This window comes from Meleagris gallopavo, chromosome 4 (genome assembly GCF_000146605.3).
Source record: "Meleagris gallopavo isolate NT-WF06-2002-E0010 breed Aviagen turkey brand Nicholas breeding stock chromosome 4, Turkey_5.1, whole genome shotgun sequence".
Classification (NCBI taxonomy): Eukaryota; Metazoa; Chordata; class Aves; order Galliformes; family Phasianidae; genus Meleagris; species Meleagris gallopavo.
In genome coordinates, this window is record NC_015014.2 from 20,120,340 (window position 1) to 20,135,492 (window position 15,153).

Genomic DNA, 15,153 nt, shown 5'->3' on the forward strand with positions numbered 1-15,153 from the left:
TGACATGAAGTTTTTTTTTTTCTTTTGAAAAAAACCTTCAGAAAGAGATATGTGAAAGTGACATCTCACTTCATTCAGACTTTGTGTTTGGATGTACTTTCAATTCATTTTGGAAGAATTTGTGGTTGGAGCTGCGTCACTGATTTGTTAACTGACTTTAACCCCATAAGATTATTGTTTGGTGAAGGAAGCTAAAAGTGAAAGATGTAGTGGAGAAGATGCAGCTGTAACTCTTTCACACAAGAATCTTCAGTCCAGATGGCAAAAGTAAAGTTCTGATCAGATCCTCAAACACATTGACAGATGGAAACTGTCACTTAAACTCAGAGGTTTTGTTCTGCAAGTATCTTATTATTTTTTTCCTATGGCAGATATCATGATCTTTGCATGTTAGAATTGAGTACAAGAAAGTACCCAATTGTATTGCTGAGTAGAGAAGGTATCTGATACTTATTCTGTACTGTGAGAATATCTGAAAAGGGCTTTCGTAGGTATGAATTATTCAGTACAGTACGTGAAACAATTTTTGTGACATTTATTCTTCTAATCTAATTTCATTATAAGAAATGAATTACAAAATTTGCTTGTTGGAGAAGGCTTCAAACCAGAGGCATAGTGACATGAGCTCTTCCCACTTACTTGTTTTTCTTATTGTGTATGTTTGTGAGCGATGTTAACTGAGTAACACAACTCTATTACCATGTTAAAATAATAGCTACCTTTCATTTTTTTTAGGTATTTCTTGCTGTGTGTCAATTACTTTTTTTATGGGGAGACTGTGGCTGATTACTTTGGTACGTTTGTTCAGAGAAGAGAACAGCTTCAGTTCTTAATTCGTTACCACAGGTTCATCTCTTTTGCGCTCTACTTGGCAGGTAAGTGTGGGGAATGATAGAAATTAAAGATCATTGTGCTGCATTTGTTCTTGTGCCTATTTGTGTATGTTTTCATGGTGGGTGTTTTTTGTTTGTTTTTGTTGTTCTTTTTTGTTCTTGCTTCTTTTTTTTTTTTAAACTTCCTGCTGTTATCCTCTCTATTAATTTTTCTGCTGCTCTTTGAGGAAATTTCCAATTCTATTCTCATCATGAAAATGAGTGTAATTTTTGTATTCGCTAAGAAACAGGGAGTAACCTAAGAAAAAGCAGATTATCTTAGGAAAGCCGAGCTTATGGGGCTCAGTAGGAATCAACGTGGACTGATTTTTTGATGATTGATGATCCTGAATATGTGCAGAGTGTTTTGACTTATATTCACCATTTCTATGATGGGTTAATGCTTTATTGTGCAAGTGTTCTGCCAGTTCAACAGCCAGGAGCTTGGTATTATATTTTCAAGCTATTCTTCCGGAGACCTGAGAGTTTGTTTTACCTGCAAGGTGCACTTTTGCTTGCCTCTTGGATAAATTTTCCTCCCAACCCAGCTTTGCGGGATATGGCTTTGTAAACAACTAAATACACTCCACTCTGCTTTCAGGAACACAACATTAATATTACTTCAGCTTAGAAAGTAATCAGTTGAAGGTTGGGTTGTTCTAAGGAGCAGGAGATTGCCATGCTGAAGTATTCATAATATGGATGAAGAAACCTGAAGTTAATAAAGAGCTTTGCCTACTGTTACTGTTTTTTAAGCCAGGTAAAAGTTTTTCCTCCATGCTTAGATGTCCATGATGGGACCTTGGAAGTAACAAAACAGATGCTTCTTACTAAGGTTAGCTAAATCTTCTGCTCTGATGAGAATAATTCTGTGCCTGTGGTTACTGAGCAGAAGCAAATACTCTGACTAGAGGAGCTGGGAAATGCTTCAAGGGAAAAGAATGACTGGCATATCATGGTTCAGTGTCATTGAATATACAGTGCTACAAACTATACTTACTTTATTTTACAGGCTTCTGCATGTTTGTTCTGAGTTTAGTGAAGAAACACTATCGTCTGCAGTTTTACATGGTGTGTATTACCTACTTTGCTGTGGTCAGTCATGTTATGAATGTCACAAGAAAGAGTCATGTCATTATGTTCATGAAATAGCTTGGGAGTGCTATAGCTGGCAGCCATGTGATACAGAGTAACATCAGTCTGAGTGTCTACACCATGGGGCTGCTTCTGTCAGAAAGTGCAGTCTCTCGCTGAATCCAAGCTGTGATTAATGAGGCCCTGCGCATACCCAGTGTGATGCATCTCTTCGTGACAGATGGGTAAAGGAGAGGCTCCTGGGGAATGGCACGTGCATTTTGTGCAGGCCAAAAACCAGACACATTCAGCACAAGGCTGGGCATGGCTCTCGTGACCACAGGCCCCACTGCAATGCTAGGAGGGAGCCTGACCTGAGCACCTGTGTGGGGAATCGGTTTTGTGCCTGCTTAGCAGCACTTCTGTTGTATAAACATGTGTTTCTATATCTCGTATTTGTCTTCTAGTACAGTGTGTGGTGGATAGTCAAGAGCATTAACATACAGTTTTCTCATGTAATTTTTGTCATGTGCTTTTTATATCTAAACTGAAAGTGTATCATCACATCTATTAAAAAAAAACAAGAAATGACCAAAAAACAGTAAAACAGTAAGGCAACACAACCTTTTTATTCAAAACAAAAACCAACAAACAGAACAGTTTTTGAATGTATTGTGCAAACTGCAGATTTCTATTTCTGCTGTTAACTCCTGTTTCTGCAGGTGTCTTAGATGGCACTTTAGCATTGCAGATCGCTCATTTTGGACTAGGACTTGGCTGAGTGCTGTATGATATTTAAAATAAATAAAGGGTTTACCCTGTTTGTGGGATAAGTTCCTTGATGGAGGGGAAATGCAGCTTTTCTGGGAGAGGTGGTCTTTGGTAATTAGCAAAGCACAGGTCTTTGATTTGGCAAAAGGTAAATACATTGTTTTCCCTTCTGGAAAAAGGAATGGCAGAGGAATGTGGACGTTCATTTGACATTGTGATTGCTCAGAAAGTGCTAAGATGTGACTACATAAGAATGTCAGTAGAACAGAAGGAGCAGTGTATCCTCTGGATGGGAGAGCACTGTTTGGATAGACAAGAACAGCCATTTGGTTTGAGTTGATGTTACAGTACTTCTTTATGAATAACTGAAGTTTTGCTTCAGAGTTCCTTCACTAACCAGTGAATAATATGTTCAGAAAGTTTAGGTCAGTTTTTGCACTCCCTTTCAACCTTCTTCAGTTTTCTTAACTATAAGTAGTTGTGGACTGCTATAGGAAAATACACATGATAAGAAAACTTAAGGAAGTACCACATTGTACGTGTCAAATAGTCCAGGCATGGAGTGCTTAAATCCAGAGTTCTGTGGAAAAGGTCTTGATCTAAGAGTTTTTGGAAAGTGAGATGTAGAAGCATTACTTGTAGACTTGTTTGGAAGCCACCTGATAGGTAGAGTAGTATTGCTGAACTTGACAGTTTAAATGCTCATGCCCATAAAAATTAACACTTCCTTTTCTTTCATCCTGAGAAATCTCATGTTTCCTGAGAGGGTTGGTGTTAAGTCGTGATGTCCACATCTGTGTGACATGACTCTTTCATGAGTTCTTCATTACCATTTTATTGTTACAGTTCTAACTTGTCTGTTACATGTATATACACAGAATATCACATTGCTTACCTTTCTTTGCTGCTTTCATGCTGAAAGTACACATATGTCTCACTAAATTGGATGTTCAACTGCACATTAAAAATTCTGGGTGATGGAAGAGGATGAGGAAAGCTTTCGAAGTTTCAGTCCTTTCTTCAGAAAGCCAGCTAACTTGTGATATACTGTATGCATGCACCTCTGCATTATCGCTAGAGCTGGTGTACGTGAGAGCCCCTAAGGGCCCTTCTAGCTGACATGCCAGTATTGATGGAGATGTACTGATCCGTGTTCTCACTAACTGTTGTGTTGTTGCATTGTTAACAGTTCGCATGGACTCATGTCACTTTGCTGATCACTGTAACTCAATCTCATCTAGTCATCCAAAATCTCTTTGAAGGCATGATCTGGTAAGGGGACAGTAATAAACTAATTTGTAACTCTATTGCATTGAAAGGCTGACTCTGCTATGTAGTGGATGTGGTTAGAGAGTAACTGCCAAACAGTGGAAGTAGCACAAGATAAGAGCACCTGTGTTTAGTTGGACGGGGAGTTGGAGGAAGTGGAAGCAATGAGGTGAAGGTACAGGACAGCGGGCAGAGACCTCTCCAGCTAGATGGCAGCCACAAGGATGGTGGTTTCAAGTAACCACTTCATTTATCTGTGAGGTTCGGGATTAATTGCAAATGTTGTGAATATGACATTTTGCTGAGTTCTGTTTCAGCTGCTCAGGAGCTTTAGGTACCTCAGTGCTACTGAGGCTGGACTTAATTTGGAAGACCAAATCTGGCTTTAGGAGACCCACTTGAGACCTTTCCAAAAGGTTTCAAGGACATAAAATCCTTAGAGATTAGAAACAACACTGTGGGGATTTTTACAAGGTAACTAAAAATGTTCTCATCTATTTTTAGCAAACAAAACATTATAGTTCTGGCAAATAATATAGCATGGATCAGTAGTCTGAAACCACGTCTTGTCTGCGTGGAGGTTCAGGTGAAATGACAGTGAAGACTTGCTTTTCTTGCTGACTGATGGCAGTCTCCAAGAGCAAGGTGTCCAACGCTTCTCCCTTTCTGCATTTAGTTCGTATGCTAAAGTTCAAGTCAATTTGTTTGAAATTTTCTATGAGTTTAAATCTGGAATGTTTTCCGGTCATCCCAAGCCTTGTTTCCAGCTACATATTCAGTTCTGATGATGCAGTTAAATTTGATGACTTCAAAACTTCTCCCTCAAAAATAAGTAATGCTTTTGCACCCCACACCTCTGCAGGTGGTAAATTACAAGTTGAGAAAGAAAGAAGCAGCACATGAAAAGCAAACATGAAAATTAAGTTCTTTTTCCAAGAACTTAATGCTGCATGTTCTCCTTTTCCTTTCCTGATAAAAGGACAATGGGAGGTTGTTGTAGAGAGGACATCTTCACAGTTAGAAAGAAAAAACAAAGCCTTTGATGGAGTTTGTTTAACTGAATTCTTTTCATAGTGATCTTGTTCATGTGAAAGGCTGAACCAAGTTTCCTTGCTAGCTACCTACCACTTGATTCCATTCTGGTGCTATATTGCACCAGAGAATTTGACAAATAATTACAACATCCAACTTCTAGTTTATTAATACATCTCTGCCTGGAAATGGGGGAAAATGCAGGTTAACAGGATTGAGTAGCAAATTCAGATGCTGTCTGCATGCAGAGAATACTTTAAAAAGCTAACACAGGCTGCTGCAAACTGATGAGTGGAAGAAAAAGAAAGCTGGTTTTCTTTTTTTAAAATTTAAGTATCATTGAACTTATAAAGAACTTGCTTGCTTTGATGTTAACAATAATATTAACATGTTTCTTTCTGTTGATTTCTTCTTAACGGTGGTAGCAGTCAGCAGGTCTGATAGAACAACCCAGCCTGTTGTCATTTTAAGCTCACGTGCTAAAATTTTTAACTTGAATTAGCATGGATCTCTAACAGTCTTGATTAGCTGAACATTAACATCAGTATGGCTAACTGTGTTGCTTAGGGAGGAACAAGATGAAGACATTCTGAAGCATAACAGTTTCTAAGTATTACAGAACATTTCCCAACCAAAATGCTGCTGTGTGAGTTATGAATTATTTGTATTGAAGCTCAGGCAATTTTCCCCTTTCCCAATGTGAATCTTTTGGTGCATCTTTCTCTAGGTTTCTGGTGCCAATTTCGAGTGTTATCTGCAATGATATTGCTGCTTACATTTTTGGATTCTTTTTTGGGAGAACTCCATTAATTAAGGTATGTGTGTAAGTATTCTTTGAGTTTTTACAGTTTACAACATTTTTGATACTTGCTAAAAAATAATGTTTATAGAATAAACACTTTCACCTGTACTGCAGGTTATCACCTATTTGCTAAAAGCCACATTGTTTATCTGACTTCTAGGGATTTGTAAGTGGCAACTGGAATTATGGTGAATGTAGTATTAACATCATAGTATAATACAGTTGCAGCCTATTTCATCGTTAGTCTATTTCATCCTTTTTTTCCATTTCCTGTGCAGGTTAAACTGCATGCTTCCTTCACAGTGTTTAGTGGCTAACTGAGCTGGTGGCATTCAGTATTTCATGGGTACATATGCTCACAAGTAGGTGTTGATGATTGCAAGTGAGATACAAAAATGGAGGTGGGGATGAAAGAATGTTTAGTGATGCAATTGTTGCAGCTAACTCTGTCTTGCACCTAGCTGTCTCCCAAAAAGACCTGGGAAGGGTTCATTGGAGGCGGCTTCTCCACAGTTCTATTTGGATTTGTTGTAAGTAACCACAGGCCTTTCCTTTTATGGATTCCATCTTTAATGTTTTGTTTTCAATGGAAATAAAATTACTGACAAATTAGATCATCTCAAACTGCAGAAAGTCTAAGAGTTGGGGATTTTTGGTTGATTATCTTTTTACCTACAGAATTCTGCTTAATCATAACTGGTTTTAAAGCTAAGCACAAGGTTTGTACTTCATCTGAATTACTTGATTGACTGTTTTGCCATTACTGTTAGGGAGTGTATCCAGGGTTCCTTTATCTAATAATTACATTTCTATTTTAAAATTTTAGTTTATTGAATGCATTGCTTTTGCTTTGTGAAGGAGTGGCTTTGTATTGTGGTTTCATGTTGTTATTTTTCCTGACTGAAATGCCTCTGGGTTTAGATGGATATTTTACTCTGATGGTATGTCTAGGATAAAAGAGCAACCTAACTGATTTTTACATGTAACTTATCACCAAGGTCAGAACTTGTAGATGCCAGACCTTGTAGAAGTACTAGTTCAAGTTTTAATAGAAAAGTAAACTGAAAAGAAATAGTTGTAACTGTTTGGGGATATTATGATGCAGAAATACACTGCAGATATAAAACCTGAGAGACAGAAAAATAAAAAGAAATTGGGGAATTATTATGAAGGGCATTGAAATTCCACATCTGCCTGCCTTGGTGAGGCATTCTCCACCCTAAAACGAGGGCTCCATTGTGGTCTCTTTATTACCAAGAATTTTCATATCCTGAGGTTGCGATAACAAAGTCTTTGTATGGTTTTTGACTGTAACAACTAATGCATATTTCAAGAGTTCTTGTTCTGCTTTCCAGTTTTCCTATTTCTTGGCTCAGCATCAATACTTTGTCTGCCCAGTGGAATATAACAGTGAAACCAACAGATTTGTGACAGAGTGTGAACCTTCAGAGCTTTTCCAGCTGAAGAAATACTCTGTGCCACTATTGCTTCAGGCTGTGTTGGGATGGGTAAGGAAAAAGCAAGGCTCTAATTAAAATAGAAATTATAAAGCCTAGCTTTAAAGTTTTCCTAAACCTTTTAGAAAGATGTTCCAACACAGGTAGGTCTTCAGGGATAGAAACTGAATTGTTACTCTCAGCTTTTCTTACTCACATGAGGAGGTGGTCACTCAAGCAGAATATAGATGTGTTGCTGAAGTCACCTGAGGAAACGTCTGTGTCCTTGTTGCCTGTATTTGTGCAGGAAATGGAAAGTACTGCTCACTGTGCTGCATGTCATTCAACCACTCTGCTGGAAAGCTATTACAGTCTTAAGCTGTTGCAGTCTGGAAAATTGGCCAAGACTTGTTATGGCCAGAGTTAGCAGTAAGGGTGAATACTTTTGTTAGTAGAACATCAGTCGATATTTGAGTTAATGTGCAGCTGCATCTAGACTAGAACTTGTACTGTCTTTGTCAACTAGATCTTGTATAATTAAGGCCATTCCTTCTGTTGTACACAGAGAAGAACAGACTAAGTTACAATTTCACCCAACGGAGTCACTGCAGCATGTCCTCATATGTAGCCTGTGCTTCCTTGTCAGGAGGAGTGCTGTGTCTTTACCTGGCAGAAAGTAGGTCACTGCTCTTCCTGCCAGAGCAGGATGTGTGTACATACATATATATATATGTATGTATAATATATATATATTATATATATATATGTGTGTGTGTGTGTGTGTGTGTGTATATATATATATATATAAAATATATATATGTATGTATAAATTCTGTGTAAATACATGAATAACTACATGTGCACACACACCCCACAGCCACCCCTGCATGGACAGAGGTGTGCATGCATATGCGTATTCAGACACACAGATACATCCACCCACACACAGCCAGATGCATACCCACATGCATACGAGCGTGCACGTGAGTACATCCACATCCCCCAAACATCTCTACCCACCCACATCACCTACATATGCAGATCCACACCACGTATGTATGTATACATACACCCATGCACGTGTGCCCTTATTTTATACGTTTGTAAACATGTGCACACGTGCAAAATATTTGCAGAGAGAGACCTAACCCCCACACATCTCCACTCCTGTGTCTGTACACGTACCCACAGCTGCACACAGAACTCACATGTATGCTCCCCATGCATGGATCTATGCACCCACCTGTATAAGTGCATGTCTGGGTATATACATCCATGCACATTCATGTACCTACATGCATTTACACCCCCACACATACACACATTGTGTGCATGCAGACACACTTTCAGACACATGTATATGTAGACACGTGTACATCCCACTCCACATGTATATATACATACACCCCATATGTCCCATGCACGTATAGATGTGTGTGTATACACCCATGCTTACACACAGGCACACGTGTACACTTGCACAGCTACATATACACAAGTGTGCACACATGTAGATGTGCAGATATACATTGCACGGCCACTCCTTACACAGGGATGTATATATACACATACATACACTGTGCATGTATACATGCATACATTTATATATGCACGTGTGCACTCTTTAATGTGTACATATGCTCACTTATACATACATGTACAAACATGCAGACATACTTGTCTATATGCAGCCTATGTATACATGCTCACAGACCTGTATACGTGCATGTATATGTACACATGTGGTACATTGATATGCATGCGTACTCAAGTGCAGACGTGCATGCTTACACATGTGTTCACATGCATATATGTGCCCATATGTATACATTTACACATAAGTGCACTCGGCACACTTATGTATGTAGATAGAGGCACACAGATGCATACACATACAGGCCCACAGATGTGCACATAAATGCTAATGTGCATGTAAACATGCACATGTGTATACAGACACATGCACATCCCTGCATACACATGTATGTATACCTGTGCATATATACATCCCTGTGTATATTCACATGCAAATATACATGTGTAGACACACGTACATGTGTGCATGCATATATACACAGACACATATACACACATAGACTTATGTGTATGTGCACTCACACGTATACATGCGTGCACTTAAGCACATAGGTACACACGCTCACCCCACATGGACACACATATGCCCTAATCTTCCCTCTGAGACACAGAGGAGGTGCCTGTGATAAACATGTGACATGAGTGGGTTTTGCAGTACCTTCTGCCCTATTCATTGCCTCAACATTGAGAACAAGCAGACACCGCTAAGAAAAATGGTGTGTTTTAAGTGCTTTTATGTGAGTGTAGTATTTAATGAGAAAAGTTCACGATTGTAACACGAAGGCATAAGTGGAAATTGTTGCTGATGTTTGCAAAAACTGAGGATTGTAAATAATAGCCGCAGCTGGTAGTTCAAAGCAAAACAAAAAGATGACTGTATCTAGAAGCAGCTCCAGTATTTTCATCCTGAATGAACACACCATTGCTTTGGAGGCTGTGGAGTTTACAGCAAATTTAAAAATTATTTTTATGTAGCTAAGTAGTGTGTAAGCTGAGCTAAGTCTTGTGTTGTTCTGCTGTGTTATGACTTTTGGTAAAGGACAAGGTGGTGGGAACAGCCAGCTCTGTCATTGTCCAGTTGAGGTGTGTCTGCTCACCCCAAAAAGAGGTGGTGGTTGCACGCACGCCTCAGGAGTAGTATCGAAAAACTCTGTGTGTCCATTGAGGAGATAATTACTTAGAGGAGTATTTATAGAAAATCACCATTGTTTTAGGAAACAGTTGGTGTTGGCCATGATACGGATCAGAAATGAGAGGTACTGGAGTTTCAACTGCGGGTGGAGTGTATTGAGAATTGCCAGGGGAGGTGTGCTCTGCATGCAGCAGCGTTGCCAGGCTGGAGCTTGTGCCACTGACTTGGATGAGCTCAAAGATGCAAAATAAAATAAAACTTATCATCATTAATGTATTATTTGGCAATAGATACATGTTCTCCTTCCTGGCAATCAAGTCTCTCTTATTCCTAAGAAATGTAATGGGCCAAAAGAAATGTTAAATCTTTGAACAAGATGAGGGAGGGTGTTATATGGTCAAATATAAAATCAAATATTAATGGAGTAAACCTTCCATATCCCATTACTGCGCTGTGTATGTATAAGGGACAGTATGGCAGACTTGTGCAGAAATTCCTGTCTGTCTCATGGGGGCACTTCAGAGAGCAACCATGACAGTGAACTGCGTGACACTGGGGACACTGAGTCACCTAATCTACAGAAATCCTATTGGCTCTGTGGAAAGCTCCATTCTCTACAGGATACAGAGCTGGAAAAGCAGAGCTAGGAAACTTTATTTCTTCCGATTAAGTGTTTGGTCGAAAAGTATTACTCTCTATTGGGAAAACTGAAGCTTTGTGGAAATGTGCCTGATTTTAAAATATTTAAGCTGAAACATGCCTAGAATCAAAGGTACTGAAATATCCTGTTAATTATTTTCTTGTAGGAAACGGTGAATATGTACCCATTCCAGATGCACAGCATTGCACTGTCAACATTTGCCTCACTAATTGGGCCATTTGGAGGATTCTTTGCCAGTGGATTTAAACGAGCTTTCAAAATCAAGGTGTGTCATCATTCTCATATGCTGTCTTTGTTCTGCTTATCTCTCTGTATGAGATTGGTTGTTTTGAGGTTTTTTTTTTCATGTGTGGATTCCATTACCTAATCTTTCTCAGACGATGTATAAGCTGTGCTTCAATAGCAGTAACAGCTCTTTGTTTTATTGGGTATATATGTGTGTTATTCCTAAATTATTACTATTATTTTTTTGCGTTTTTGTTGATACTATTCCTAGCTATGCTCCTAAGGTGAGCAAGATGCAAGATAATTATATTCCATACCACTCAGTAGGTACCTACAAAATCTGCAGATACCTGACCACTGCTGACAGCGGTTTGCCCCATGCATTAAAGCTGTACTTTACAGACCCAGCCTGTGCTGCATGCAGATGCTGACACTTCTGTTCAGCGAGGCACGAGTGTTTGACTGCCTATGGCAGTGCAGCACTGCATTGTAGCAGGAGCGTGTGTTGACACACGATGCGATGTGTTGGCCTCTTTATCACAAGTGTGGCAATCCCTGGCTGGAATTCAGTGACACTGGAGTATGGGAGGAGAGTAGCCACACATTTTCTTCTGACCTCCTTCATGTCTTGGCAGGACTACTGCAATTCTTAACCTGTTGTTCCCTCAGCCTACTGGTTGTGGCACATGCTTTGCACCAAAGCATATAAGTAAACCTCTCTGGTCTGAACTCCCATCTATGTGCTTGTGCTTATTCCTGTTCCTCACTCTGGGCCAACCACTCATCTGATGGTTTGCTACTTACAGCCTTGTGCACTGTTATGCCTATGTCTGCTCTGTAGACAAACATGGGTAACACAGAAGGTGGCATATTTGTTTGCATCTGAGTCTTTTTTCTTTTCCTTTTTTTTTTTCTTTAAGGGATTGTTTAATGACAAGGCTTTGTGATGCTGCTGAATGTATTAATATTGCATGCACATACTATGGCTTTTAGTTACTCTTCTGAGAAGCCAGTGATAAAACTGGTAGGTGAATGAGCCATCTGACTTGTTAAGTCACTGGGAGTCAGTGGAAAGGGATTTCAGTTCTCATTCTTCTCTGGGTGTAAGTGCATCAGTGGCAGCTAGCAGTAGATGCTAAGGCAGGAAAAGCGTTGAAGAGGAGAATGAGATCCTTTGAGGCAAGAAACTGCAGCCATTGGTTCAAGAAGCTTTCTACAGAAAGCAGTGAAGTATATGCATACACAGGGATGTACTTGGTAGTGGCAGATGTGCACTTGACCCTCAGCTAGTATGTGACTCTGGGGAAGTTGTTACATCTCTTTCTTTTTTACTTTTTCTTACCTTTTGCCTCATCGTTGTGGTTACAAACTCCTGTAGCAAAAAGGCTCTTGCTAGCTTTTGTCTCAGTGCATTGAAACCATAGCTTAATAGCATAAAATGTTGCTGTCAGGTGAGCCTTGGTTGGTGTGTTTCATCTGAATCACTTACTGTGATGCTTTTTCCTCCTGTCCTTCACACCCTAAAGGATTTTGCAGACACAATCCCTGGGCACGGTGGCATAATGGATCGCTTTGATTGTCAGTACTTGATGGCTACTTTTGTTCATGTTTACATCACCAGTTTCATAAGGTATGGGTTTTTTGAAATTCAAGCTACCTATGAGTAGGAGCTGTATCACAGTGTTTTGGTCTGAGCTGTGCTTAGCACTGTGGAGGTTGTTTCTATATTTGTTGTATGCAATGACTTCAAATATAGAGTCATGAAGAGCGCTAAGATCACATAAGATTTGTGAAACATTAAAGCTATGCCCAGGGTATCAGCGGTAACCCACGTAACCTCAAACATGAGTTTTTCTGCTGCAGCCTCATAGAAGGCTTCACAGAGAGCCTGCGTGTTGTGACGGCAGATCTTCCCATGAGCTATTCTCAGTGGAAGGACTTGAGGCTTTCTGTTAGAGAGTAAAACGCTGCCATTAAAGAGAGTAGAGGACGTCTTAAAAATGCTGCTTGTCCTCCCATACCAACTTTCAAGGTGAAATCATGGGAATGAAAATGCTATTGCAATGAGTCGTTTTAGTTCCAGGGGTGGGGAGAATCGAGGTAAGGAACTTGAGATGGCCAAACTGATATATGCTCTTTGTTTTGTAAATCTATATGAGTAAATAATAATGAGAAAACAAAGAAGTTGCAGATTTTTTGCTTCATATTGAGTTAATTGTAGAAGTACACAGTAAGTGACTGACTGGATTCCTGTTATTTAGGGATGCACAGTTTAAACTAAGAATTTATTTATTTATTTATTTATTTATACTCTGACAACTTTCCATTTAGTTGGCATTTACACAGCTTATCCGGCAACAGGCATTAAAATGGAAAAGATCTTTTGATGAAGAATGTGATTATGGTAATTATGAATGAATCTGTGAATCTTCTTTGTTATAACCTTTCTTGATATCCCCATCTGATAGTAAATACAAGCACCGTTTTTTTTTTTCTTCCTGTTTACATTCAGCAACTGAGAGTGCTTGCCCATGCACCCTGTGGCAAAGGTTAGATTGGGTGAAATCCGTACTTTGGTGTTGCCAGAAAAAGGGAAGGCACTGTGTGTGCAGCAGAGCAGGGTGAGATTGGAAGGCTGTCCGAAAACTTCTTTAGTGCTGCTGTTCATCGAAAAAACTTATTTCATTGACAGGGGCCCAAATCCCAGCAAAGTACTGAAGCAGCTGTTGGTCCTTCAGCCCGAGCAACAGCTCAATGTGTACAGAACTCTGAAATCTCATCTTGTCGAAAAAGGGATCCTGCAGCCATCTCTGCGAGGATAGTTTGTCAGAACAGAGGAATGGTGAGAAAAAGACACACAGACGTTGTCTGTGGAAAAGCACTGTAAATGTGCACAAAGGTAATGGTTGGAGGAAGACTACATCATGATCTGGAAGAGGTGAATGTTTCTTTCCTTAAAGGAATGCGAATGCTGTGACTTTCCAATAGGATACAGGAGAACAGTTATTCCTAAAATAATTAAAATGCTTACAGAGTAACAGTACCCATGCTATGTATTTCATTTCCCACAGTGAATGGTAGCAGGCCTTCTTCAGCACTCAGCCTGACAACGTTTGTATTTTAAAAAGCCCTTTTTAAGATGTCCTGGATTAGAACAGTGAGACTGAACTCCCCATGAGCTACACGTCCAGCAAACTTTAGTTTAGTTAGAAATTTCTCAATTGACTGATGGCTTTTAATGAGTTCTCCATTACTGTATGTCATAGCAATACTTTTTTGGTGTAAAGTGGTTACTGTAGTTAAAATACAGAAGAGGCAGGCAGTTGCTCGTTTAACCAGCTGGTCGTTGAAGACAGAGTTGGCCAGAAAATCCACGTTTGCCTGGTCAAAGCAGTGCTGATGGACTGCTCTGTCAGACCTCCTGTATTTACTGAGTCACTGTGAAGGTGAAACTTTGCTGTGCTTTTAACTAATCAGCTTTCTTATGAAACTACTTCATCCTTTCAAGAGGGAGATATCTGTACTGGAGCATAATGAGCTGATTGGGCTGTGGAGATGCTGTTTTTTAAAAGTAATGTTATGGACTGCAAAGAAGCACACACGTCTGGGAGCAGTAATTGCCTGAAGGTGGGATTCTCCAACCCTGTAACCAGATTGGAAAGAATTTGGAGCTTAAGATTTTGGTTTCCACAGGATAATCAGTGTCTGAAGACATTATTTCAAGCCTTATTCCTTGTGCCTATTTACTACTGTGTAGAAGGGGATTTTTTTCTCCCTTGTAAAAGCACTTTGAGGTCATATTTTATTCATGTCTTACTGAGTGAAGGCAGAAACTTTTATCTCATAAATGTGCGTGATGCAAGACGATGCATGGCTCTGCTGTTGTGTGGTACTGTTTACTAAGAGGATCTTCAAGCAAGTCTGGGCAACAACATAGGGATTCAAATGAATTTCTGAAGGAAGCAGTTACAGTGTAGGATTAGTGGGACACATGAGAAAAGCTGATGCTCTGCGTTTCTCAGTCCTGGCCGCTTTCTAACTTCTTAATGCAAATTAAAAGAAAGACTTTCTGAGATGATAAAAATGGTTCATTTACAGACAGAAAGCACAAATGCTAATTCTAACTAAATTCAATGTAGTGTTTCCAACCAGTTGTCAATACATTTCTCCTGCAGTGAACATACTGACGCACGTGTGTGTGTGTGTATATATATATATAGCATTAATAGATGTATGTATTTATATATACACACACACTATATATATATATATATATATATATA

General features: G+C 39.4%; 1 protein-coding gene across 1 annotated transcript in view; it reads left to right on the forward strand.

Moving 5' to 3' along the window:
* The window catches only part of CDS1 (CDP-diacylglycerol synthase 1), a 15,370-nt gene extending 406 nt beyond the window's left edge, over positions 1-14,964 (forward strand). Inside the window, exons 2-11 of the mRNA XM_031553262.1 lie at positions 188-267; positions 736-875; positions 1,885-1,943; positions 3,907-3,989; positions 5,746-5,833; positions 6,282-6,350; positions 7,176-7,328; positions 10,791-10,910; positions 12,397-12,500; positions 13,563-14,964. Of these exons, the coding sequence (XP_031409122.1) occupies positions 188-267; positions 736-875; positions 1,885-1,943; positions 3,907-3,989; positions 5,746-5,833; positions 6,282-6,350; positions 7,176-7,328; positions 10,791-10,910; positions 12,397-12,500; positions 13,563-13,692 (1,026 nt within the window). The 3' untranslated portion in view covers positions 13,693-14,964. The remainder of the gene's footprint in view (positions 1-187; positions 268-735; positions 876-1,884; positions 1,944-3,906; positions 3,990-5,745; positions 5,834-6,281; positions 6,351-7,175; positions 7,329-10,790; positions 10,911-12,396; positions 12,501-13,562) is intronic.
* The last annotated feature ends 189 nt before the right edge of the window (positions 14,965-15,153 follow it).